This window comes from Cyrtonyx montezumae, unplaced genomic scaffold (genome assembly GCF_038088225.1).
Source record: "Cyrtonyx montezumae isolate F1298 unplaced genomic scaffold, pur_monq_1.0 scaffold_3, whole genome shotgun sequence".
Lineage (NCBI taxonomy): Eukaryota > Metazoa > Chordata > Aves > Galliformes > Odontophoridae > Cyrtonyx > Cyrtonyx montezumae.
Genome location: NW_027072034.1, coordinates 46,686,352 through 46,710,855, shown reverse-complemented (window position 1 = coordinate 46,710,855; position 24,504 = coordinate 46,686,352). Strand labels below are relative to the sequence as shown.

Genomic DNA, 24,504 nt, shown 5'->3' with positions numbered 1-24,504 from the left:
ATATATATCTCAACCCACTGTTTCTCAGCTTTGCTAGTATGATTCACATGTGAGGTAATCTCTATTTGTATATTGTACATAATACAATAATTAGAGGGTTTTTTGTAATAGTTATGATGCTTTATTTTTCTAATTTCTTCTCCTCTTACTATTATTGCTATGTTTTTAAACTTAACTATCTGAGAACATCTCAGAAGTGGGGAACTGGGTCAGCTAATTATACTGACAATTTTCTTTGGTCCTTTTCTTTCCATCGAAGTTGATTAAATCTCAATTCAGAATGTTAAATACTGAGGTCTAGAGAAATGCCAACTCAAATTACTGCTCATGCATGCCAAGCAAGTGCAGAGATCACGCACTTCTCTAGTACTATAACTACGAGATAAAAATCAGAACAAAACACTTCTATTTTTGCATGTATATAATGTATATATATGTCCAAGTAAGCATCGTATTGAATTACCCATTGCAATTAACAGTCAAGCACTTCTCAGGGTAGCTGTAAAATACTATCCTGAAAACATAATCAGCCTAATTTGCATTATTGGTTTGTCCACATACTGCAGGCATCTCTGGTACTGCATTCTTTTTTGTCAGTTTCAAGTTCCTATAAACTCCACAACTTAACATCAGAATAAAGTTATGCTAGTTCAGAAAATAAGAATGTTTAAGAACAAGCAGAACTTCTGAAAGATGTGTATTTGTTCTTTCAGCAACAACTCAGAAATGGCTTGGTGCTCCTAGAAGAGCATGCTGAAGAGAGCTGAATTGTTGTTCCATTGTATTTCACTGTTATTCAGAAGAATGCCTCAATTATTCATGTACATAGTCATCCTAATTTCTTTTTTCTTTCAAGGCAGGGAAATCACCTAAGCAGAGCTGGACGTAAGCAGATTACGTGGTTGCCAATTACAAAAAAACGTATCTCCTGATTCTCAAGTAACATTTTAGCCCTAACAAATGTCCTGTGAATTTAACCATAAAAGTGTTGCCCAAAAGAGTCTGTGTGTTGCTTGCTATGGAGGTAGAGTCAAATGGAACAAGATGTTGTTGTGAGAGCATTCATTTTCAAAGCTGCTTTTGAGCTGCTTCTGATGGAGAAGAATTGTCTTCTTTGCATCTTTGTCTCAGCAGTCCAACTGAATTTGCATGAAGGCAATGTGTGTGTATTGTACAGGTTTTACGAGTCTTTCGCAGATAGGCAAGATTAGGAACATAATTTTTTAAACAGTAGTGATATCACTTGGGAAATGCATTATTCACGATCAGTTTTATACTTTTTTTCCATGTCTTTTTTAATAAGACAACATTTTGATTTTGTGTATTGCTTTAAAGCAGATGTCTGATAATATTGTTGTCACCATTATTTTGAAGTCACGCAAAGTATTTTAAAGTATGCAACTTCAATTCACTATTTGTAACAAAAATAATGAATTACATGACTGCTAAAAGAGAGTTCGAGCTCACATGCACTGCCAAACCTTCAGTAGAAAATCTCTCTTGAGCAATGTAGCCATTGGCTGGAATTAAGTCAGACCCAACCTTTAAATCCCTTTGCTTCTCAAATTGATTAGAACTGTGACTGAATCCTTTAATACCAGTGTCTGTCAGTCCTGCTACTTAGAGTAAGAAATAATGAACTTGAGAATGTTCAGATCATGATTCCCAGGCTCTTCTTCTCCCCCACCTTCCAAAATAAGTGTCTTCAAGAAACTCTCCTCAAGCCCTAACTCCAGCCAATTTGTGACATTGGCTCTAGGAAGGCTCATTTTTCTTGAATTGTACCCAGTTTATTTATGGCAAGAGAATGACAAGACTGAGGTATACTGGAATCTTCACTGGATATTTTCACAAAAGTTCTTAATGATTATGATAAAAGCCTGAAGCTTTGCCAACACAAAGACAGCAAAAGCTTCAGTCTTCATAGTAGATTTGGTTATTGTTTTTGTTTTTGGACTGAGACAATAGCACGATTTTGAAATAGGTACAAGATAACGTAGATGCAAAAAGTTTAGTCTTCAACTACTTAAAACAGAAAATGCATGGAAAGTATAATACAACTGATTGCAGGATTAAACAATGACAGCTTTGAATCATTAAACTTGATCAACACAATATAGACTGTATGGTAAAAACGTTGCTGTGTCCTGTAAGAGAGGAAATTAGAAAACTGAAGGATGTTAGGGAATTCCTAATGTGCAATTAACAGATATAACCGAGTAATTACTGGAATAATAAAATACAAAGTGGCAGCTATAAAGATCTGTTCAAAATTTTCCCTCCAAACTACTCTACAAAAACCAACTAAACCCTTTAAGTACTCCCAAAATAAAAGAAGCTGGAAAGCAGATAACATTCTCCTCTGCTTACAGGCAAAGAATTAAGAGCAGGACACATTTACAGCTTTTCTAGTCTGATGCTTTATCATCTATTTGATATTAAGACATTTAGCAGGGCTTTGGACGAATAAGATAAGGGTCTGGGGACAGTAGCAATTATATATGTCTGGAACAAAGGCAGGGCTGCAAAGCAAGAGGAGACACCTTTCTCTCATCTCACTGCCTAAAATACAATAGAAGGCTCTTAAACTTTGCAACATTCCAGCATTTGCACAGGTATGCAGCTTGACAGCTGCTATGTAATTTTTTTCTAAAATTACACAGCTTGTAAACATAATATAAATCCACTTGTTCAGAATATATAAGTGGGATATGGTGTTTTCCCTGAGTTTCTTCCTGCTGAGCTGCTCCAAAAGTCTCCCGTCGTGGCTGTTCCTCCTCCAGCCTGCCACAGCCCAGGGAGCTCTATCCTTAACCCTCCCCTCTTCTGCAACCTTTTCCCTATTGCTCAGCAGCCTCCTAAAAATCATGCTGCTTTAATTATCATTTCTGTGCAGATGAGTCACAGAGCTCTCATCCCTTCTGTTCACATTCACAGTTTAGAATCTCCTCCTGGATATTTGCCACCAGCCCTAGTGCAGTATGCTGAAAAGCTGAAATCACGTTTCTTCCAAACCTCCCTGCTTCCTCCCTCTTTCCTTGTCTCTGTCAACAACTCCACTACCTTATGTCCCACAAGCTCACAACCTGGGTGCCATTTCCAACTCCTCTTCACTTCCCACACAAATCCTGTCGATTTGCTTCCCACTGCCATTCAGAAATATTTTTTCTTTTCCACTTACACTGCAGTTATTTAATCCCTGGAGTTTCTTGACACTGAGTCAATGGCATCCTTGTTGTTATTATCCTCTGCCTCTCAACTTTTAAACCAGAGCTCACCTATAACTGCAGCAGCCCACTTTGTCCTCCCCCATCAGAAAAAGTACGTAAGAAATGATAGAGATGGAAGAAAACAGATTGGCAGAGTACACATCATTTAAGATACTAGCAGAAGAGTAAATATCCCTATTGCAAAAAATATAATGCAAACTATTAAATGAACACTACATAAAAAGATCCTCCCTATACAACCTACACAATGCGTATAAAAGTCTAGAGCCTTTCCATGATTTAAGGAAACTGCAATTATTTCTTTTTTATAAAAAGTTCACAACCCTTGTGTACAAACTGATAGCAATTACCTAGCTTACCAAGTACAAAGAATTGCTTTAATGTTATTTAAACAATCTGCGTGGAGTGGCATCTATCACCATAGCAACAGAATGCTTCATGTAAAAATTTAACACAGCTTACATAAATCACCCACAGATCAAGCAACTACTGGGAAAAATTGCTCTCTGGATTATTAGAGATGCAATGTGGGCACTAAGCTCTTTTCTTCCAGATTTCTGAAGTCATTTTCCATTTCCATTTACTTCTGTCTTCCTTTCTGTGAAAAGCACTATCTTGCTTTCCCTTGAGGTCTGGTCACATACAGATTCTTAATTATCATAGAATCATTAAGGCTGGAAAAGACCAGTAAGATCACCTAGTCCAACCATCAACCCATCTGCATTTAATCATATTTCTTCCAAGATACTATTTCTAAAATGAACTGGCTATTCTTTAGGTCTGAAATTCTAGCAAGGACTTCATCACTGGGTAAAGTCACATTGATACTTGCTTATCTATCTTGATAGATTCCAACAGTTTAAATAGAATTTCTCTTCAGGATGGTTCTTCTACTCAGACATTCTCAATGGGTAAAAAGAATCCACTGAAGCTATCAACAGATGAGAGGTTGGCAACCAGGTAAAAACATTTCAAATGAGAAAAAAACAGTAACAAAGTAAAAGCACATCTATTCTACACCACTAATCCAGAAAAAATTAGTGTCAAGCATTCAAAATGAGATCTTTTATTACTGACATGCAAAATACAGTTTGTAGTGGAAGGCGTTTTGCAGTTCTTAAGTTTTCAATGTCACCTCCAAGATCATTTAGAGGTAAATAATTTTAGGGTTTTTTACTTATGTTTTTCCTTCAGGATTGTCATTAAAAAGAACTGCGTTTTCTAAAACACAATAGTGGCAAAATACTTCATGATGCAAAGTGCCTAGGTGGATATTCAGCCAACAGAGAAAATAACTGAACTTGAGAAAACATAATGGAATTTAGGAAAATGGCATTTCAGGCTCAGGTATGACTCAAATATTTTACACTGGATAACCTGAAATTCTTCGTGTGTTTTTAATGGGTTTAAGGAAACAAACATAAATGTATCTCACATGATCTCCCTGAAATAAAGTTTGACCCTACGTTTTTCATGATCAAAGCTTCTGCTAGCTTCCTAGCAACAGTTTCTGTAATTCACCAGACTGAAGTGAAATCCTGCTTCATAGCACCTGCTCACAGAGACTATACTGTCTCTGGAAAAAGGAAAATCAAAATTTCTGAAGCAAACGAAGTGAAAACCAAGACTGCATTTCTACTGAACCGATTAATATAATCTTAACCCATCATCTTTAATTATTAAATTCAGCTCTTGTAAAGATCTACAGAAGAAGCATAGCATCTCCTGTCTGCCCCTAGCTGAATGGAAAACATAATTGCCACTCAACATGTACTGGTGCAATGTCCATATAAATCAGTTTAAGAAAAAGAATACAGGTTTTATTTAAATGCAAGATATGAAACACCTGAAAGCTCTTTTCCCCTCTGTCCACACTTAGTTTCCATGGACTTTCTGCCACTTTCCATCAAGTATGAATCAACCCAAGCAGTCCCTGACTCATTCACCATCACCTTAAACTACTTAAGCTCTTCGTCTTATATAAGTTCAACAGCTACACTGGTTTACCAGTATATGCTGAATCAAAAAGTGTAACCTTTCTTTCTCAAATTATTCCACTTTTTGTTTCACTTTCCCCCACTGACAGAGGCAGTTAAATCTGAAAGAAAAACTCCTAAATATATAAACAAAGAATAAGCCAACACCAACACATTCTTATTTTCTAGTCACTAAGCTTCTTATGTACTCTGCAATCTTTTTTTTTTTGCCCTCCTCCAACCATGAGGCAAATTATTTCTGATACTTCATACCCCTATATACTATTGTAAAAGTTTTAACCTTTGATCTACTCCCAGCCTAATTCCATTTAAAAAATGTCTCCAAAACATGATCAAAAGACAACAATCTACTAGTAAGTAACTTTAAGAAAAAAGATATATAGGAAAACCGCAGAAATAAGCCACCACAATCCGAATAAATCATCTATACCCACTAGGCACTTTTTTTCTACATTAAATTCTAAATGAAATTTACTTTAAGAGTGTGTTATGGTAAAATAAGCTACTCTTACTTTGAAAAGGAGGAAAACATTGCTAAAAACTACAAATTGAATCTGCTCTGATAAACAAAACCAATTTTTGTATTTCCAACAATTTTTAAATACTACTTTACCTTATACATTATACATTGACTTCTAGATATAAATAAATAACTGCACTGGATAATAATACACATTCTGAAACACGACTATTTCTGAGCTCTGCTTTGAACATTACACAACAGCAAAACTTGAATATCAACAGTACTTGGAGAATATAAGGATAGTTACATTTTTTGTCAGCATCATTTTCAGTGAGTTATAATATTTTTCTTGAAATATCATTTTGATCATATGTACAAAAGGCAGATATTACCTTGGTTTTGTTTTCTGGTAGGGCTTTTTTTGTTCAGTTTTTAACTTTTCATCTCACTTGTACACTTATCCTCCCACTTGTACACTTACCAGAAATGGGGCAATTTATATAAACTGTGTACTATGCATATATATTTTAAATTCCAAAACTGTAGCCTCCCTTTTATTAAACAATGTGGGCAGGGATTATTAGCAGTAGAATAACAGATTTCCTGAGTGCATCTGATATCAAAGTTGGAGTAGTAGGAAGAATTTCAAAAATTTTAAATTAAAAATAAATTATTTTTTGTATGTAATTTTGCTTCTGAATACCAACAAACGCATAACAGGGGTAATAAAAGCTAATCAAACACTTACAGCACTTAACTGCTGAAGCCTTTTTATTAGTTAAAGAATCCTATGGCAATTAGCTTTCTTAGTATGACCTTAAGTTCAATGTCTTAAACCTATACTTAGCAAGTCCTTAAAATCCTTAAGAACTAGGATGGCAAAAAGTGAGGAATCATGATAGAAAAGAGATACTTTGTAAGAAAATTACGAATAGTAATGAAATTAATTATTCTTCACTCATCATATATTTGATGCTATCCAAACAATGTTAATAGAATTATTCTATGTGATACATTTCTATTCTGAGTCTTGGGCTTCCAGTATAAAAAGAGACATGGAGTTACTGGAGATAGTCCAATGTAGAGCCTCAAAGGTGATGAAGAGACTGAAGCACCTCTCATCTGAAGATCTGAGAAAGCTAGGACTATTCATTGTAGAGAAGAGGAGGTTCAGGGAGATCTCATCAGTATCTGTAAACACATGAATGGAAGGTGCAAAGATGATGGAGCAAGGCTCTTTTCATTGATGCCCAGGGACAGGAAAAGTCAGTGGGCATAAAATGGAATTCAGGAGGTCCTGAATATCACAAAGCACTTCTGTGTGGTGATGGAGAACAGGCAAAGGCTGCCCAGAGGCTGTGTAGTCTCCTTGGAGATCTTCAAAAGCAGCCTGGACATGGGTGTGGGCACTCTGCTGTGCTTGAACAGGAGGCTGGACCAAATGGACTCAGAAAGCTCTGCCCTCAACAGTTGTTCTGTTATTTTGTGATATGATTGCACTCCATCTTTACTCCATCTTTTTTTCTTTGTTGCATAGAATTCCTTCCACCACATAGTTCCTCCTCAGAAAGGTATTTAGGTAGAAAAGCAATTTCAGTGAAGTTTTTGAAAAGAAGCATCTACATGCCTACAGCTATACTTGAGCTGGAGCATCTTGCTAAGTAAATTCTACAAGACATTAAAGCTGAGAGACAAAACTCTAGTGGCCTTGTAACTAAAGTAATGTAGCAAATCATTATGAAAGTTAGTTAAGGAGAGTGAAAAACTTAAAATACAACTAATGATTAATACTAACTAACAATAATAGGAAATACGGGGTTTGACAGTAATGTTTTCTTTAAAAGTCCAATCACTTACAAAACAACATAGAGGTAGACTTCTCAGGTATTCCAAAGATTTTCAGAATTTTTATTCCAAAGAAGAAAGGCTTTTTTTAGCAAAATCCCAATGGGCTCCTGCAGAACAATAGCACTGAAAATGGCAACAAAAGCTACCTACACAACGCTCAAAAAAGCAATTTAATCTTAGAGTTAGTTTTGTAGCTGCTGCTACCTTCCTAGAAGAAAACAAATAGATTTAAAAAGAACATGCTCCAGCACCTTCTCAGGATAAACACCCTGACCAACAATGTCAATAGCAAGTCAGAACGGAAGTCAGAAGGACAAGCAGTCACTTGTGTCTGTTCTTACATGTATTTCTGACTGGTACGATTCTGATGACACAAGTGTAAATTCACGGACAAACCATCAAGAGAAAAAAAATCCTTTCAGTATGTTGCAGCATAAACAGAGAGCATAGAAAAAGCCACCCCTTGGATTACCACGGGGACTCTCTTAACAGATAGGTGAAGGGAAGAAAGACAGAGTGCAAGGGAATAGTAGTGAATACCGTACCACAATTTCTTTTTGTTATTTACATCCTTTTTTCCCCCCAGCATTCTACTGCAAGAAAAGAGTTGAAATCTGAAAAAAGAATCTGAGCTCTAAATTAAGTAAGCCATCAGCAAGAAGGATAACATTAAGAGTGAAACCTACAGGAAGTACCTGTCAAACAATATCTTAATGTCCTAAGGGGAAGAAAAGAAAGTTCATAAACCTAAACAAAACAGCTGCAAAAAAGCATAGGAATAATATAAATACAAAGCAGGTTACAACAATAATTCACACTGTTCTGAGGGACCTGTTTCCAAAGGCAAAGGTCCACAGTATGCTGTTCTGTTAGTTGGGTGCTGGGCAACGTGCAATGCACACACAAAAAAATGAAATGGTTAAACCCAAGTATGTGCTACTCTGCGTTGTATTCCAAAGTTGATTTCTAAGTAGGTATTATAAATCCAACTTTTCTAATTATTTAAAGGTTAATACACAAACTCACAATAGATTTTCTTAGACTTTATACTTAGAAGTAAGAACAGTATTTCTGCTTTTTTTTAATTCTTCATTATCCATTGAGTACTTATAATGGAGGGGAGAGGGGACAAGAAACGCCTTAATTCAATGAAGAAACACTGACACTGAATTTAGCCTTAAAACATGCAAAATATTACAAACAAGTCAGATTAGTTTCAGCTTCTTCCCTCCTCTTGACTTTTCATTTTTGGTTAAAAATTCTTAATATTAACTATAAGTAAACAACACACAAAACAGCTTTGAATCCTGCAAGTGCTTAGCTATTGTAGTGAATACCAGAGCTCTATTTTTAAATTATACAAATACCATAAAATAAAAAAAAAAAATCAAAGGTATAAGAAAATGTGCATTCTATTTCTTAATACACACCTAGACTTTATAAAAATCTGTTTCTAACTAGTGTTAAAAAAAGTCACCTTGCCTATTTCATGTTTTTTATAAACTGAGAAAAATTATATAAATTAAATTACAAATTACTATAAATTAATGAAATACTACGAGATACTTCATGTACAAAAGAAATTGAGTTCTAAGACTAAAAAACACCTGTTAAGGTGATATTGAAACATTTCATTTTAGGCATTCAGCCTTAAGAAAGCATAATGTGGATTTTCAATGTGCTCAGTGATCATACAAAAGAAAAACTCAAAGACAATTTGAAATGCTATGCTGGGAAGAAACTTATTTTAAGTAGAGATCAATCCACATGTGTTTGGGGCTAGTAATGGAATTTTTCATTATCATTCTTCTGACTACAGCTCAATTCAGTTCCAGTGTATGCTCAAATTTAGGCACATAAATGCTCTTTCTGACTTCAAAGTATGGATTCATGTACTGGACTGCTTCCAGATTAGGAAAGTATGTCAGTTTTGGCAAAGACAATACTTCTTTTCTCCAAAGATATTAAATAGTAACATTTGGTCTATTTCATTTCACACTGAAAAACATACAGAGAAAATTATTTACCTAAGACCATAGCAAATCAGTAGTATCATGGATGAGAATGAGTTTTTAAGAAAATGAGCTGATACTAAGTGACTTCCTGGGAACTACTGCTGTGATTCATATTTTAACCACTTTCTCATTAATAGTATATACTATTAGTATGAAGTACAATTGTATATAATTAATTTCATTAATATATAATTAATGAAAACACATCAGGTGACTCTTATTCTCACTTCCAAAGCTTGACAGTGAGTCACAATTCTGTGGAAAACAAGCAGTCTGGCCAAGGGGAGTGGATGTCATGTATGCTTCTTGTGGAGTACAGAACCTTTTTCACAGCTCAGTAAGGGCACAACTCACCATAGGACAACAGATAAAGAAACAGTTTGCGCAAGAACACTCCATCCCTCAAAATAAGAAAGCAGACAGAGGAGGCAGGAAACTGACATGGCTTGGCAAGGATCTACCAGTCAAACTGAGGAAAAAGAGGGGGATGTGCAGGCAATAGAAAGAAGGATGTGTCACCTGTGAAGAGTACAGGGATGCTGTTTGGATGTGCAGAGATGGGATTAGGTACACATGGAACTGAATTTGGCAAGGGATGTTAAAAACAAGGGATTCTATAGGTGCATCAGTCAGAAAAGATAGGCCAAAGAGAGCAGAAGTCCTTTGATAAATGAAGAAGGAGAACTGGCTTCAACAGACACGAAGAAGGCTGAAATACTCAATGAGTTCTTTGCCACAGTTTTCACTGGCAGACAGGATTCTCATATTTCTCACGTCTTTGAACCTCACATCCCTGAATTTCTCGGTGGGAACTGGAGGATCAAACTCTGCCCACACTGTAAGGGCAGAGTGAATGCAAGACAGCCTCACAAGACTGAATACATACAAGTCTATGGAGCTGGACAACATGCATCCCAGGATCCTAAGGGTATAGGCCAATGTGGTTGCCAAGCCGATCTCAATCATGTTTGAAAAATCATGTCTGTAAGGCAAAGTCCCTGGTGACTGGAAAAAGGAAAACATCACTTCCATTTATAAGAAAGCAAGGAAGGAGGACCTGTGGAACTACAGGCTGGTAAGCCTCACCTCTGCCTAGGAAGATCATGGAACAAATACCTCTGGAATACACGTTGAGGCACGCAAGGGTTGAGCATGTGATCTGAGACCGCCAGTATAGCTTCATCAAGGGGAAGGTCATGCCTGATCAATCTGGTGGCCATCTCTGATGGAGTGACAGCGTTGGTAGACAAAGGAAAGGCAACTGACATCATCTACCTAGACTTCTGCAAAGCCTTTGATATGGTCCTCCACCATGTCTTTGTCTCTAAACTGGAGAGATACATATTTGAATGGTGGACTGTATGGTGAGTAAGGAATAAGAAAGTCCATAGCCAAAGGGTTGTAGTCAGTAGTTATATATCCAGATAGAGGACAGAGATGAGAAATGACCTCAAGGGTCTGTCCTGGAACCAGTACTCTTTAACATCTTTATCAATGATAGAGGATAGAGCGTACCTGTAGAAAATTTGCTGTTGACACCAAGCTGAGTGCTGCAGATGATATAGCAGAAGGAAGGGATGTCATCCAGAGGGACCTTGATAAACTGCAAAGGTGGGCCCTCATGATCCTGATAAGGTTCAACATAGCAAAGTGGAGGGTTTTGCACTTGAGTCAGTGTAATTCCAGATACGTACACAGACTGGGAGAAGAACTCCTTGAGAGTATCCCTGCTGAGAAAGGCTTAGAGGACCCAGTAGATGAGAAACTTAACATTAGCCAACAGTGTGCACTTGTAGCCTGAAAGGACAACTGCTGTTGTAGAAGGACTACTGACTACTGTTGTAGAAGGACAACCTGGGCAGCATCAGAGGAATGGTGGTCAGCAGGACAGGGGAGGTGATTGTTCCTCTCTACTCAGACCTTGAACAGCAAGAACTAACAACACCGCTCTTCTCTAAATCAGAGAGAATGCAAACCCAACTAATCTTTGGTAATGTATGTATTTATGAAAGCATCAGAGAAAAATGCAATGTTTTTGTAAAAGAAAGAGTAGTGCTGTCGAACAAACTCACACCAAGGAGACATAGGAAAAATCTAGCATAGAATAATTGAGTGAAGATAAACAGGTACTTTGAAAAACTAGAAAAAAATTCTCCCCAGCACTCCTACTCCTACCCAGCCTACTGTCTCCCACTTCTCTAATCTCCAGTTTCTTAGGTGCATGCACTCCTGGAAAATGCTCCATATTGGCACTGGCCGTTTCCTCATGCTCTTGCTGAACTGCCAGGAGAGCCAACTCTCTCCAAAGTCTCGTCCCTCTGCATGATGGACACTGTTGCACCACATGCATCTCCTCTTCCCCTCAAGCACTGCCTGTCTCAGCACTGAATTGCAGCCCAAAGCAAGCGGACATGCACATGAAGGGTGGGCCAGCAGTTCACAACAGATGGCTGTGACCTGTCCCTGCAGCAGCCAACAGAGAATAATTTATCCTGACATTTTTCTAGAGGAAAGGAATACAAAACCAACAAGCTGTTGCACAATCTCAGCAGAAAGAAGATAATTAGGGTCCAATAAATATTTCTTGGTCTGCTAGAAATACTCAGAGTAGATAATCTTAGTGGTCTTTTCCAGCCTTCGTTATTTTATGATTCCATGAAATAGAACACCAAAAAACTAGTCAAACAATGGTATAATATAGTACCACATCCCTCCACAGTTACCAGTAGTAGACAGGTGAGCTGTAATCTCACAAACACTTGCATCAGGATACAGGATGATGCTTGACTCAATAGAACTAGTTGAATTTCCTAGGTTATTTTTACAGCAATTAACAACATTAGAATGAACTTGCAGCAGACTTTTCACTTCCAGCAGACAAAGACAGGGACAGTTCTAAACCATGTTAGAAAGAAGAAACAAAAGGATGTGTAAGTTCTCAAAATGAACTCCAAAATGAAGCCCATTAAGCAAGTGCTTCTCAGTGTTGGCTTCTGTGTTTCTTACACAAAGTATGTATAGTAGTGAATACTAAGCATTCTAGTATAACAGGAACATGTTATCTTCACAGGTGTTTAAATTATATGAGCTGCATAAAGCAGTGCATAACAAAGCTTCTTCACTACATGCATACCTTGTCAACCAGATAGTTAATTAAAATGTAAAGACAAAATATAAGATTATAAGTATACAAACTATCAATTAGATGGTACAAATTTATAGTGATGCTCTTCAGTTGGAGAACCCAAGGTGAATGTCACCACTGAGTTAGGCAGAAAGACATCCACTGCACAGCCCAAACTAGTACTATAAAACCAGGGAGCAGAATTTTTATAAAGCATTTACAAAGCAGTAGTATTTCCTTCTTACTGTTAGACAATACTATAGACAAAGAATAATACAAAACAATGTGCACAAGGTAATGTCCATTTACTATTACAAAAGATTAAATTTCTAAGAAAATGCTCTCATACCTGTTGTACAATTGTTGTTAGCTCCAGACACAGCTGTATTACATTATTTCTTGTTACTGAGTAATCTGTCACAGCAGCAAAAGGAGATCTAAAAAGAAGGAAAAAAATTTTTAAATGACACTGGCATACTCACTTGCTTCAGTGGTTCACAATGAACTTAGTGCACATAGCATTTTTATAATGCATTTCTTTTCTACTGATATTAAAAACATGGAGAATACTAAAATCTATCATTAAAATTGTAAAATGCAAGATATATACCCACAGAAAGCATTTAATTCTCCTTGTTTTTTCTTCCTTAAGAAGGTCTATTTATACAAGCATAATTTCTCATAGTTTTTCTGTGCATTCCTGAACTATTTAACACCCCTAGAAAAAACATCCCACATTGCCTTCTTCAGTTGTTTGGGGGCAACATTATTAAGGTACAGTTTTCACCTCTAATATGAACAGTGCATAGACGTGGACAGCATCAGAAAATCATGTAGCTGATTCACTGGGATTCTTGGGATCATGTCTGATGTCCAGTATAATTACTGGAGGAACTCAGAAGTAAAAACTTCATCCAAATGAGAATGCCATTTAGAGCCAGAGATGGATCAACACTCAAAAACGCTATAACGGATAAACTGGAGCTTAACATCTCCCTGCACTGTGCTGCAGTCAGAAGTGATTAGTGAAATGAAAAGTATAATCCAGCACTTAAAGATGTCACCTACGTGCATTCTACACCTTAAATTTCACGTCAAAATGCCTTAAATGCTTGTCTACCTAGAAGCTTGCTTATTTTCTGGAGGCACTGCTAAAACATATTTGGTTAGTGAGGCTGGCAGACCTCTGATTCCTGTGTTACACATCTGTCTTAAACTATAAACTCAACTTGATATATTCTGTGTACTCAAGAAGCAGCCAAACACTATGCAGGACTGTAATTTTCTGCAAGTAAACACATCTACTCCATCAGTGTTGCATATGAGGCTTTTACATACATTATTACCATCACAAAGATGGCATTTCTTCATAATAGACCCGCTTCAAACATTTAAAACAAAAAAAGGTGGCAAAGTACCGTGTGGACTGTAATGTCTGAATAAACTAACTACAGATCATGGAGTGTGCCTAGGTCACTATTCTGAGGGTAGTGGCTTTCAAATAAGCTGGATCACATGTTCTTTCCCAACTGTCATAAAATCTCTGAACATTTATATTGCTGAAAGAGCTTTGCAGAGCTGGTAGTATCCTAACTTCCTAATCTAAACATAAAGACAAGTTGCCAGTACAAGGAACACTGCAATAACCACATCCAGATGATAACTATGGATATAGTTTTGTTGATTCTTAGTAGTTTTCTAAAATTCTTTTCTGTGTTCAGAATTACTGAACTTTTAGTATAGGCAGATTCTGTCAATAAGCCCATGTGAGCTTTAACTTGTTCTAATGCCCTCTTTCTTCTCCAGGATTTCCAATCCAGCCCTGATGGTTCAAAAAATGACATGAACTCTGAGGCACACGCTCAAGACTAGCAGCTTTAGTTTGATGTAATACACTATGCAAGAAAAATATTATTTTTCTACCTATATTTTCTATGGAATGTTAAAATAAAATGATAGAAATAAGGAACCAGATGGAGTTAAAACCAATAGAACCAAACAGACTGTAAAATCATGGTATATAGCATGTAAATAAGTTCCAAAATATGCCTGACAAAAGCTATTTGACACACAGCTATACTCAAAATTGAAAAGATAAGTTTTATGCTATACAGTACATACAAACTATAGAGCAGTCTTATCCATAGTTATAGAATATTACCAAAGTTCAGGTGACATGTGAGCCTATTGAACCATAAAAATTAACTGTATTTCTTGGTTATGAACAATAACTGTGTCCAAAAAAAAAAAAAAAAGAGTATTAGCCAAAATGTACAAAAACACTTTCTTCTCCCTTTTAAAATCGTGGCTGTCAAGGTTTCAAATTCACCTGAAACCTTTATTTAAAAAGGTCACATTAACTTATGCACTCTTCTTTACTTAAGATAAATGAAATCAAGCCAGCAAATGGCATTCTTTTGCTTTAAGTATGGATGTTAATACAATTTGATCCTCAAATTACACAACTGGAATCTATTTGACATTTCAAAGCCTCCAGCATCACTCTAAACAGAATGGCATGGTAGGCTTTGGCTTCTAATACTGCATGATTTTCTCTCGTACTTTTACAATTTATTTGGTTTCATGGTTCATGAAGAAAATAATGACATTTTTATCATCATTGCTCTTAGTGAAGAATGTTAGAAATGCCCCAAATAAACTTTGTTGACATTAAAGAAGAGGCAAAGAGACTGAGACATTACTCATTTTCATTAAACTGAAATTTACACAGTGAAGATTTACGGAAAACAGCAAGGAAAGCAGTGATACATGGGTGGTAGCAGAAGGGAGAAGCCTCCTAAAAAACATATTCCTTATTAAAATATTTTTGAGAGGCACTTAATTACTTGGAATGATGAGATGACAGGTCCTTGCTTCCTGCAGAAGAGGTAAACATCCTCAAGCTAACTCCTCTGCAGTTCTCTGCAGCTAATAAACCGACTCTCTCACGTGGCAGTCTCTGCCAATGGTTCTATGACATTGTTACAAATTGGACCACTAAAATTGAAATTCCCTCTTCATCCCTTCCCCAGTTCAGACCACTTCACAGGAGGTAATCTGCACATGGATGGACTAACGCAGAAGGCAACTGGGGAAGTGGGCAAATACAAAAAAAATTCTAAGTATTTACTGTCAAAAGATACGTATTTTGGTATTACACCCCTAGCCTCAACTTCAACAATGAAAGTCCAGTAAGATTTGATATAACAAAGCAGTTTCAATATAAACATAAATAGAAAAGTCATTATGGAATCATAATTTCATAACAGACACTATGAAACACCAAACACTCCATTAATAACATATCTGATTTTAAAATGATTACAGAATCATTGACAGAACAGATGAAATATAAATGCAGAAAAATCCTACATACACTTCGTCAATTGGTTACTGCAACACCTTCTCAAGTCATCAAAACCATGCCAAGTTAGAGGAATTCCTTGTTTAATTAGGCCATTTATCTCTACTTTAAAAGATTATATTTCTTAAATAGTCTGAACCATTTCTATCAACCTCTAGTTTTTATTATTTTCTTCCAAAAGTCTTTTGATTCTCTTGGACCTTCAATTCTCAAATATGGTTTCAGTGAAGCAAACTTCCTGTGAACAACTACAATATTCAAAATGTGTTTTGCTAATTCAGCATTCTTTAAATTAAATAAGAACTAAAAACTGCCTTGGCATCAGGTCGTATGTTGCCACACTTCTACACACTTTTGGTGTGGTCCTCTGCCTTCTGTTATCTTCCCTCTCATAGGTTTTCCACAATATTTTCCACAAACATTTCCCTATTCACCGAACCTTTTACTTAGTTCCTCTTAAAAATTCTTTATTTCTTCCCTCAAAAACTCTCAGCAATCCTTTTTCTTTGCAACATCCACATGAAACACTGTAACTCCACAGAATATATATAATGCACACTAGAGACAAAGGAGCCTCTTAATTCTTCCACTATGTGAACCCACACTGTGAACCCACACCTTGTTAGACTTCATTTATTTACTTTCATATGTTTTAGACTGAAAGCCACTTGACAGAAGGCATTATTTGTGGGGTGAATCACTGAAATGTTTTTTTGTTTTGTTTTTGTTTGGGTTTTCATTTGTTTTCCCAGTGCCATCCCTGTGCAAATCAGACCTACCCTGTCAAGGCAAGGAATAATCAAGCACAGCTAACAGGAACATATTAAATCCCCTAAAGAGAAGGCTTCAAACTACTAACAGTTTTTGTAAAGTAAGAAGTTAGAAGCTCGCAAACAATCAAGTGTAATTCTCCCAGAATTACTACTACAGAAGTCACACAATAAACATAAACGAGGCTCATTCTCAGAACAAGACAAAGAAATCCAGCTGGACACACTTCACCTACAGAGTAAAGAAAATGCATGCACTGTCACCATGGTGAAAAAAGGGAGGGCCATATATGAGCGGGAAATGCATTCTGCTTGCACAGTACTTTTATGCAAAGCATATTAAGAGTGTGCTGAAGGTGACCACCTAGAATTGTTCATGTGTAAACAAGAGCATTTACATCATTGCAGGCTACACTGGGCAGAACAAGGCATCAATGAGCAGGCTCAGAGAGCTTTTTCTGCTGTCCAGACATACCTACTGAAGCATCCAGATGTCTGTAATTTCAGACACAGATTTGAGCCTACTTCATTGAAGTGTATGTACAAAGTACTTTGCTTAATATTAGCACTTTTAGGATCATGACAAAACAACTTGCTCACCTGGGGTTCAAAGTGAAAGGATTGCACTTCATTACTCTGTAACTGACCAGAAAAGCAGATCTAAACTTGCTAGGAAGGTCTTTTATTCTGAAATTTTACATTTTGTTTCTTCTCTCAGCAGTGTGACCTGCCTCTTCTACAGAACCAACGATTTTTATTTGCAGTAGCGCTTTATGTTCATGCATAAGACTACAGATAGCAATGGTAAATTAATCAAACTGGTGCACATTTGTCAGCCTGCTATTTTTTCTTTATCCACAACTATGAAAGACTGAAATACAAAAGCTATTTCCACAAGATCTCTTTACTCCTATTCACTGTAATCCATGGCAGCAGATTGATTTTATGGGGATACATGCTGGAGTGAAAGACAAGGGATACAGGAGCACTGCTGTGAACGACATAACAAGTTGCTGCCCAAACAGATGGCTGAATCAAAAAGTTGACTAAAAAAAATCCAGTGTTCCCTGACAAATCCTAATCCATGACCATCAAAATCTGCAACTCAACACCATATCCAAAATTTTGTAGTAGTTATCTAATGCGAACTTGATTATATTTTCTTAAACTTTTAATTGAAAAATAAATTATGTTGTCTTCAATGTACCTTTAATGAAGATGCAATTAAATCTGTAAGAAATTCCCCAATCCTAGTGCCTAGATCCACAAGTACAACTTATACTGATATTGTTAATATTTGCTAAAAGCCTAAAATAGTTGTCTTGATGTAAAAGTCTTATGATCTGAGTAGTACTTGCTTTACGGAGCACTGCTCAGTTATTGCATGCAGGAGCAGAAAGCCCATTAAATAGGAACTAGGTATTTCTCAGTGCAGCCAGCAAGAAATACAAATTTGCAGAGCGACCAGCTTGCAAAGATGACAAAAAATATGATGAAGATAAATGAAGAGAGCACACCAATCCAAAAGTAACATGGAAGAAGGCAGTAGCAGAAGAAAGGGATGCAAATAAACTCCATGCTGGCAGAACGAGGCAGAAGACAAAGCTTATATATATGCTACCAAATGTCATTCTAGGTCAGGCTCCCCCAGGATCCTTTCTCTTCCATGATGAGCTTTACAGTTCTTACAGTTTGGACTAAAGTAATGAGTTCTACCAGTAAAATCTAGTTGTCTCATGGAAGAAAGCAAGTAAACAACATACGGCAGGATTTGAAGGAAAATAAATGGGGTGCTTAAAAGATGTGTGAAAGAAAGGGGCTTTTGCTCCAAAGGCTGCCTTCATTTTGAAGCAGCCTCAGACTAAGTAGAGAATCAGCAAACACTACACAATGTGGTCCCAACTGCTGATGAAAATACAGCCTTCTCTCTGCCTATGGTTTGCTAAGTTCTGCACCTTTTCTATTTGACAAATGTGAGTGCCCTTCACTAACAGAACTTATGTCAGTTTCAACTGTACAATCAATAGGGAGTAGCAAATTAAATGAGATGTGAGAACAGAAAAGAGCTCTATCTTAATCATAAAGTTACTTATAAGTTGTGCTAAACACTCCAAACTCAGAAAAGCTCAGGAGAGTTTTCTGGAATCACTGTATTGCTGCTTTTCAGTTCATACTTCCTTCTGGACAAAAACTTTAAAGTTTTCGCTGGTGTCACTGAAGATGTAAGTTAAATACAAAAAAAAAAGTAGCTTGATTATCAAAATTGAGTGAGTTCATAGTGCTTTCAGTTCAATAAAACCACAGATGAATGGTACATAATTCAGAAATCTCACAGAGACAGCATTGATGCACACACAAATCAACACTTCTAAAAAGTGTTTTTCCGAGAGACTGTAAATGCATAACAATAAAACCTTACCTGGGATTAACAGAAATAAATACGTATAATTTAATTGCGCAGGTACCACTGGACATATTGCTGTACAGAAAATTACGCTTTTTATGAGGTTAGAGGTAGCTTTAAACCAAAGAATAGGTTAATTCATGCTTTGACTCCACAACAATGGACTCACAACAGTAATTCTACTTTAATTATACATGTTATTATTATTACTATTATTTTCTTTTTCTTTCTTTTTTTTGTCTGGTATATCTGAATTTCACATTTGGCTTGAGGAGCCTACAACTTTTACCTCAATTTTTATTTTTAGATAACCTGAATGCATTTTTTATTGTGGTTTTTTTTTTCATGTTTTCTAATGATTTTAACTACTCAGTTTATTTTTCTCTCATATGTGTTTTTTTGTTTGTTTTATTGTAAGCATTTAATTTTTCCTAGATCTCTGATTATTTTATACTTTTGATCACCATAGTAAAAAAAGTACAAGATTGACGTATGTACTCTTGTACATTTGCTGCTTCACTTCCAGACTGTAACATACTGTAAGGTCAGGAGTATAAGGCAGAAGTGTTTTGTTGTTTTTTTTTACCAGAATGTTGCTTAACAGTTTTCATCTTCGTCCTGCATTTATATCAAATAGTGAATTTGCAGAAAAGTAAGTTGCCCAGTCTTTGAAGACAATATTACGTGCATTTTCACTGCCATACAGAATAGGAACACATTCACAATAACTGTTGTAAATAATCTCAGAAGAAGTAGTGTATTGTATAGAAAGCACTGAGGTTTCAACCTCTTCAGGATGGAGTGCATAAACCCTACAAAGGACAGAAGAATTCCCAGGAATCCAGTAAACCAGAGAAGAAGAAAGATTCAAAATGATGGTGTCAATTACTATTTCAAAGAAAACAAGGTACTACAGGAACAAAAGCAGAAAATAATAACTATTATCTAGCTGGAAGTCTGGAACGTCTGGACAGCTCCTGTCCTATTATTATCTAATTCCTAAGAAGTATCACTTCACAGCAGAGACTTTTGGACACCAAGTCATTCAGAACATCAGAGAAATAGTTTGTTGCTACAGTGCAGAGTGCGTATTTCAACCAACTTCAGAGCTAAGTTATGTGTCAAGTGGAAATGCATCATGCTTTCAGAAAAGACTCTTAGTTTTTCAAGAAAGCTCAAATCTAAGCACTCGGATGGCTTGCAAAACATTTGAAGATTAGAGGAGCATAAAATATTATTACAACAAAAGATTTTTTTAAGATTTTGTGGGATGAGAGTGTAAAGAAGTTGAATTTAGTGTAAAAAGCTTAAGGACAATCTATTTGTGTTTTGACAATGTCTTTGCAGGACACAATTACTGGGGAGCTATTTTATGCTCCTAAAAATCCTTAGTCAACCTCTTTTGAAAACAGCTAGAATTCTGCACTGAAATTTCCAGTTCCTTTGTGAAATTAAGCACGACGGCTTTAAAACCTCATCAGTAAAACTTATCCCAATTTCCAGTAAAAACCTCTGACATACATTTGGAAGTACAACTGCTCCAGAGTCCTGGAACAAAGCATCCTTAGATCAGCTCTGCACAATGCCACTACAAGAACCACAGTGAAAGTAAGTCAGCAAATCACAACTTTTACACTGTTTGATATTTGTACCTGGCCTGATGAGGTCATTATATAAATAATGGCTTGTTAGAGCAGCAAGCAAAGCACAACTCATATGGAATCATCACACCCTATGCATAAAGGAAAACATATCATTGCACTTCTAGGCAAGGTGGAGTTGCTGCTGGCTACTTTTTCCCTATGTGACCTGTGATGCAAGTCAACACAGTCACAATGCAGAATGGATACTGCTATGAGTGGATAACCCTAATAACCATGTTTCTCTGCCAAATGATTTTCTCTCTCCTCTCATAGACTATAAATTGAATCAGTGTTAGACACCAACCAAAAGAATTAAGATTTGGGCCAAATTTAATAGCAAGATCTGTGCAGAATAAAATTAAATCCACATTCCTGATTTGAAATATTTAATATCTAAAATCTTACTATCTCCCTCTAGTGGCACCAATAGCTGCTTAGAAAAAAAAATTAATAAGCAGAATCCTGTTGCACTCCAGATGTTCCATCTTCCTGAGAAAGATGCATTCATTGGCCTGTTCTCACCCCAACTTGGGGGGTTTCACAAATAAGGGAAAGAACAAACTTAAACAAGAAAGCCTCACACTCTCATAAATCAGAAAGAACTTAAAATATTACAGAAAACACTTGCCAGAACTACATGTTTAGGCTACACTGAACATCAAAAGCACTTTCTCAGAAATCTGAATGAAATTAACACATTGCTTCAAGGAAGCCTCAGTTGGACGCTAAACACAACATTGCTAAAAGCAAACTTTCATCATGGCTGCCTTCATTTTTGATTTCTTGGAACTCCTTAGTTTGATCAACTTCAGATAAACGTAAAAGTAATTTTGCATTTCACTTAAAACAAAACAAAACACTTTGGAGATCATCCCTCACCAACACTACAGCTAACCAATTTACAGTAATAAACTGACACACTAGCACTTGGATGAAAGCAATTCTATTTTTTTTTCTTTTATTTTAGTATTATTTGATCTGCTTTCAAGAAAAAGACAAACAAGTTTGCTAAAATAATAACTTGTTTTTCAACGTTAAACATAAATATACATGTGAACCGACCTTTTAATTTCAGGATATTGAGTGTAAAATATTATTTCCAATTCTTAACTAACATTCTTCATCCATTATCCACAATCTAGATGTGAAAATAGTTGAGGCCTTTCCCAAACAACAATATGCCTATGCAAAACATACTTTTACACTACTCCTTCTGCTTTTAAACTCAGTTGTTCTCTGTAAAAAATTATTTGCTGGGAGAAAAAAATGAGGACTACAGTTCTTCCAAGTCAGAGCAATAAACTAGAGGCAGGGATAAAAACAAATTCCCAATTTGTTTTATTTTGCTTCCAGAATTTAACTCTTTCCATGAAGCCTAATCACTTCTCTGCTTATCTAATGTTTAGTGCCTAGGTAGAAATTTAGAAGCACATCTTCAGTTTTGAAATCTAAGGGAAGGCTAGAAAGGAAGGAGAAAAAAAAAAAAAAAAAACAGCAAGCAGTGGTAGTCTATTGAACAAAAGAGTTTAAGCTTCAGTTAGGAAATGGAAGAGATTCCTGCCTCACTTTACCCTTTCATAGTGAAATCGTTCATGGGACAGAAACCATTTTCCATTAGAAAGATTTAACATAGCAAAATCAATATAAAACATAAAATAATAAAATGTAAATAAAATATAGTAGTAAACCCAAATAATTCTGCTGGGTTCTAAGAACTACACAAAATTGATACTCTGAAAAAGCTTTAGCTGCTGGGTAAAAATAAAGTAGGTACTTGTTAAAGATGTACCTTGCAATTCAGAATAAGCATTTTAATTTTTATGATTAAAACGCACTGTGATGCATTCTCATATAGACAGGGAGATTCATTTCAACCTATTCAAGAGTTTAAATAATCATCTTAAATACCTGCTAATGACTATTGCTATCTCTAGAAAAATATCAAAGCAGGTATATTAAAGGAGAGTGGTTAAGCTTGGTCCCACATATTTTTCAGTTAATAGAAGTAAGAATATAAGCTCATTCTGGCTGTATCTACAGTTTCAGAGGTATTTCAATGCAGTGAAAAACAAACAAAGAAAAAAAAATCAATAATTAAAAAAATCCCTTAACTTCAAGACCACACACGTGTTAATATATATGTATGACTACAGTCTTGTCATTTTGATTCAGTCAGAGCAAATAATCTAATTTATGCAGGGCAATGTACTGTTAACATAACTTATAAACAACCTAATCATGTCAGTCTGTTGCTAGACTGTATTTTCAGAAAAGTGTATAGTTGCAGTGAATTTTGAAGCATTGTAATGCTACTAGAATTGTGTAGTACTGATAGTTAACTAACAAGAAAAAACTGCTAAGTTCTCCCTGAAATTTTAAATGGATTCTGCTACCGTGTCAATGTCTACGTTACATTCTGTAAAGATGCTGGGTTTTCTGCATGTACGTGAACTGGTTACCTCTGACACATTTGGTAGATTTTACCTGTCCAACCAAGCCAGGAGACTTTTAGCAGCTCCAATGAGATCCACTACTGAAGTCAGAAAATCATTTGGTAATTTGCGGCTGGTCCTTCCATCATAGTGACCACTCCTCCTTCTCCCAGTGATGAAGTTCTGCAGATTTTTGGCAGACGCATTCAGTTTGTGTGAAAGAGTTTTCAGATTTTCTGTTTCCAAACCATAGTTCTGAAATTAAAAAAGAAAAAAAAAAAAAAGAAAAAGAAACTTAGCTGTGCTACTGAACATGAAGTACTGAGAACAGCAAGACTGATCTGCTTCAAAACTTAACCGTTCCTAATAATTAAGGTATAAATACACCCACTTGTTAGATTTTAAATGTATGGCATGTTCTGTTTCTAAAGTGCATAAAAATAGAACAAAAGAACAAAATTATGAGTGATCTTTTAGCTGGGTTAAGTATACTAAGAAAAAGAACATCTCTCTCTAGTCTGGCAGATTGATTATCCAATCAGTAGACCCAATAGATCTGTTAGTTCCCTCAGTAGATCTGATAGTTACAGATCAGTCTCCTGCGCCTTTAGTCGCACTGATTCCTAAGACCATGTAAGAAAAGAGGGATTGCAATTATCAGATGTAAACAGTATGAACACAGTATAATACCAGACCACTTTTGCTGAAAGAATGTTCATGCTTCTTCCCAGTGCAGTGACGGAGCAGTGGCACAGCTGCACAGAGAGGTGGTGGAGTCTCCTTCTCTGGAGACATTCAAGACCTGCCTGGATGCCTACCTGTGCAACCTGGCTAGGGAGCTGCTTTAGCAGGAAGTTGGACTCAATAATCTCTAGAGGTCCCTTCCAACCCTTACAATTCTGTGATTCATTATCTTTTTTTCCTTCTTGTTAGAGCAAAAAACAGCATAATCAGAGAACAAAGAACACTGCTGCTTTACTCAAAGTCTGTGTTGCAAATTTAGAGCTATAAACTTTGCTTCCCTTTAAGAGTCAGTCCCTCAAGCTGAAAAAATTATGGTCCTCCACTACGCAGCAGAAACAGAAATAATTACACAGAAATATTAGCAAATACTACTTGAAAATCCTTCAAATATACAAATGCTACTGAAACAGCACAAGAGAATATCCTAATGTAATGTTCTATTACAGCATATTACAGAAACATCAGCAGTT

The 24,504-nt window shown here is 36.2% G+C and overlaps 1 protein-coding gene across 3 annotated transcripts in view; it reads right to left on the bottom strand.

Moving 5' to 3' along the window:
* The window catches only part of CNKSR2 (connector enhancer of kinase suppressor of Ras 2), a 204,006-nt gene that overhangs the window by 131,160 nt on the left and 48,342 nt on the right, over positions 1–24,504 (bottom strand). For all 3 annotated transcript variants that reach the window (XM_065741460.1, XM_065741461.1, XM_065741462.1), the window contains exons 3-4: positions 23,343–23,545; positions 13,027–13,114 (exon numbers count right to left, since the gene is read on the bottom strand). In XM_065741460.1, coding sequence (XP_065597532.1) covers positions 13,027–13,114; positions 23,343–23,545 — 291 coding nt within the window. The remainder of the gene's footprint in view (positions 1–13,026; positions 13,115–23,342; positions 23,546–24,504) is intronic.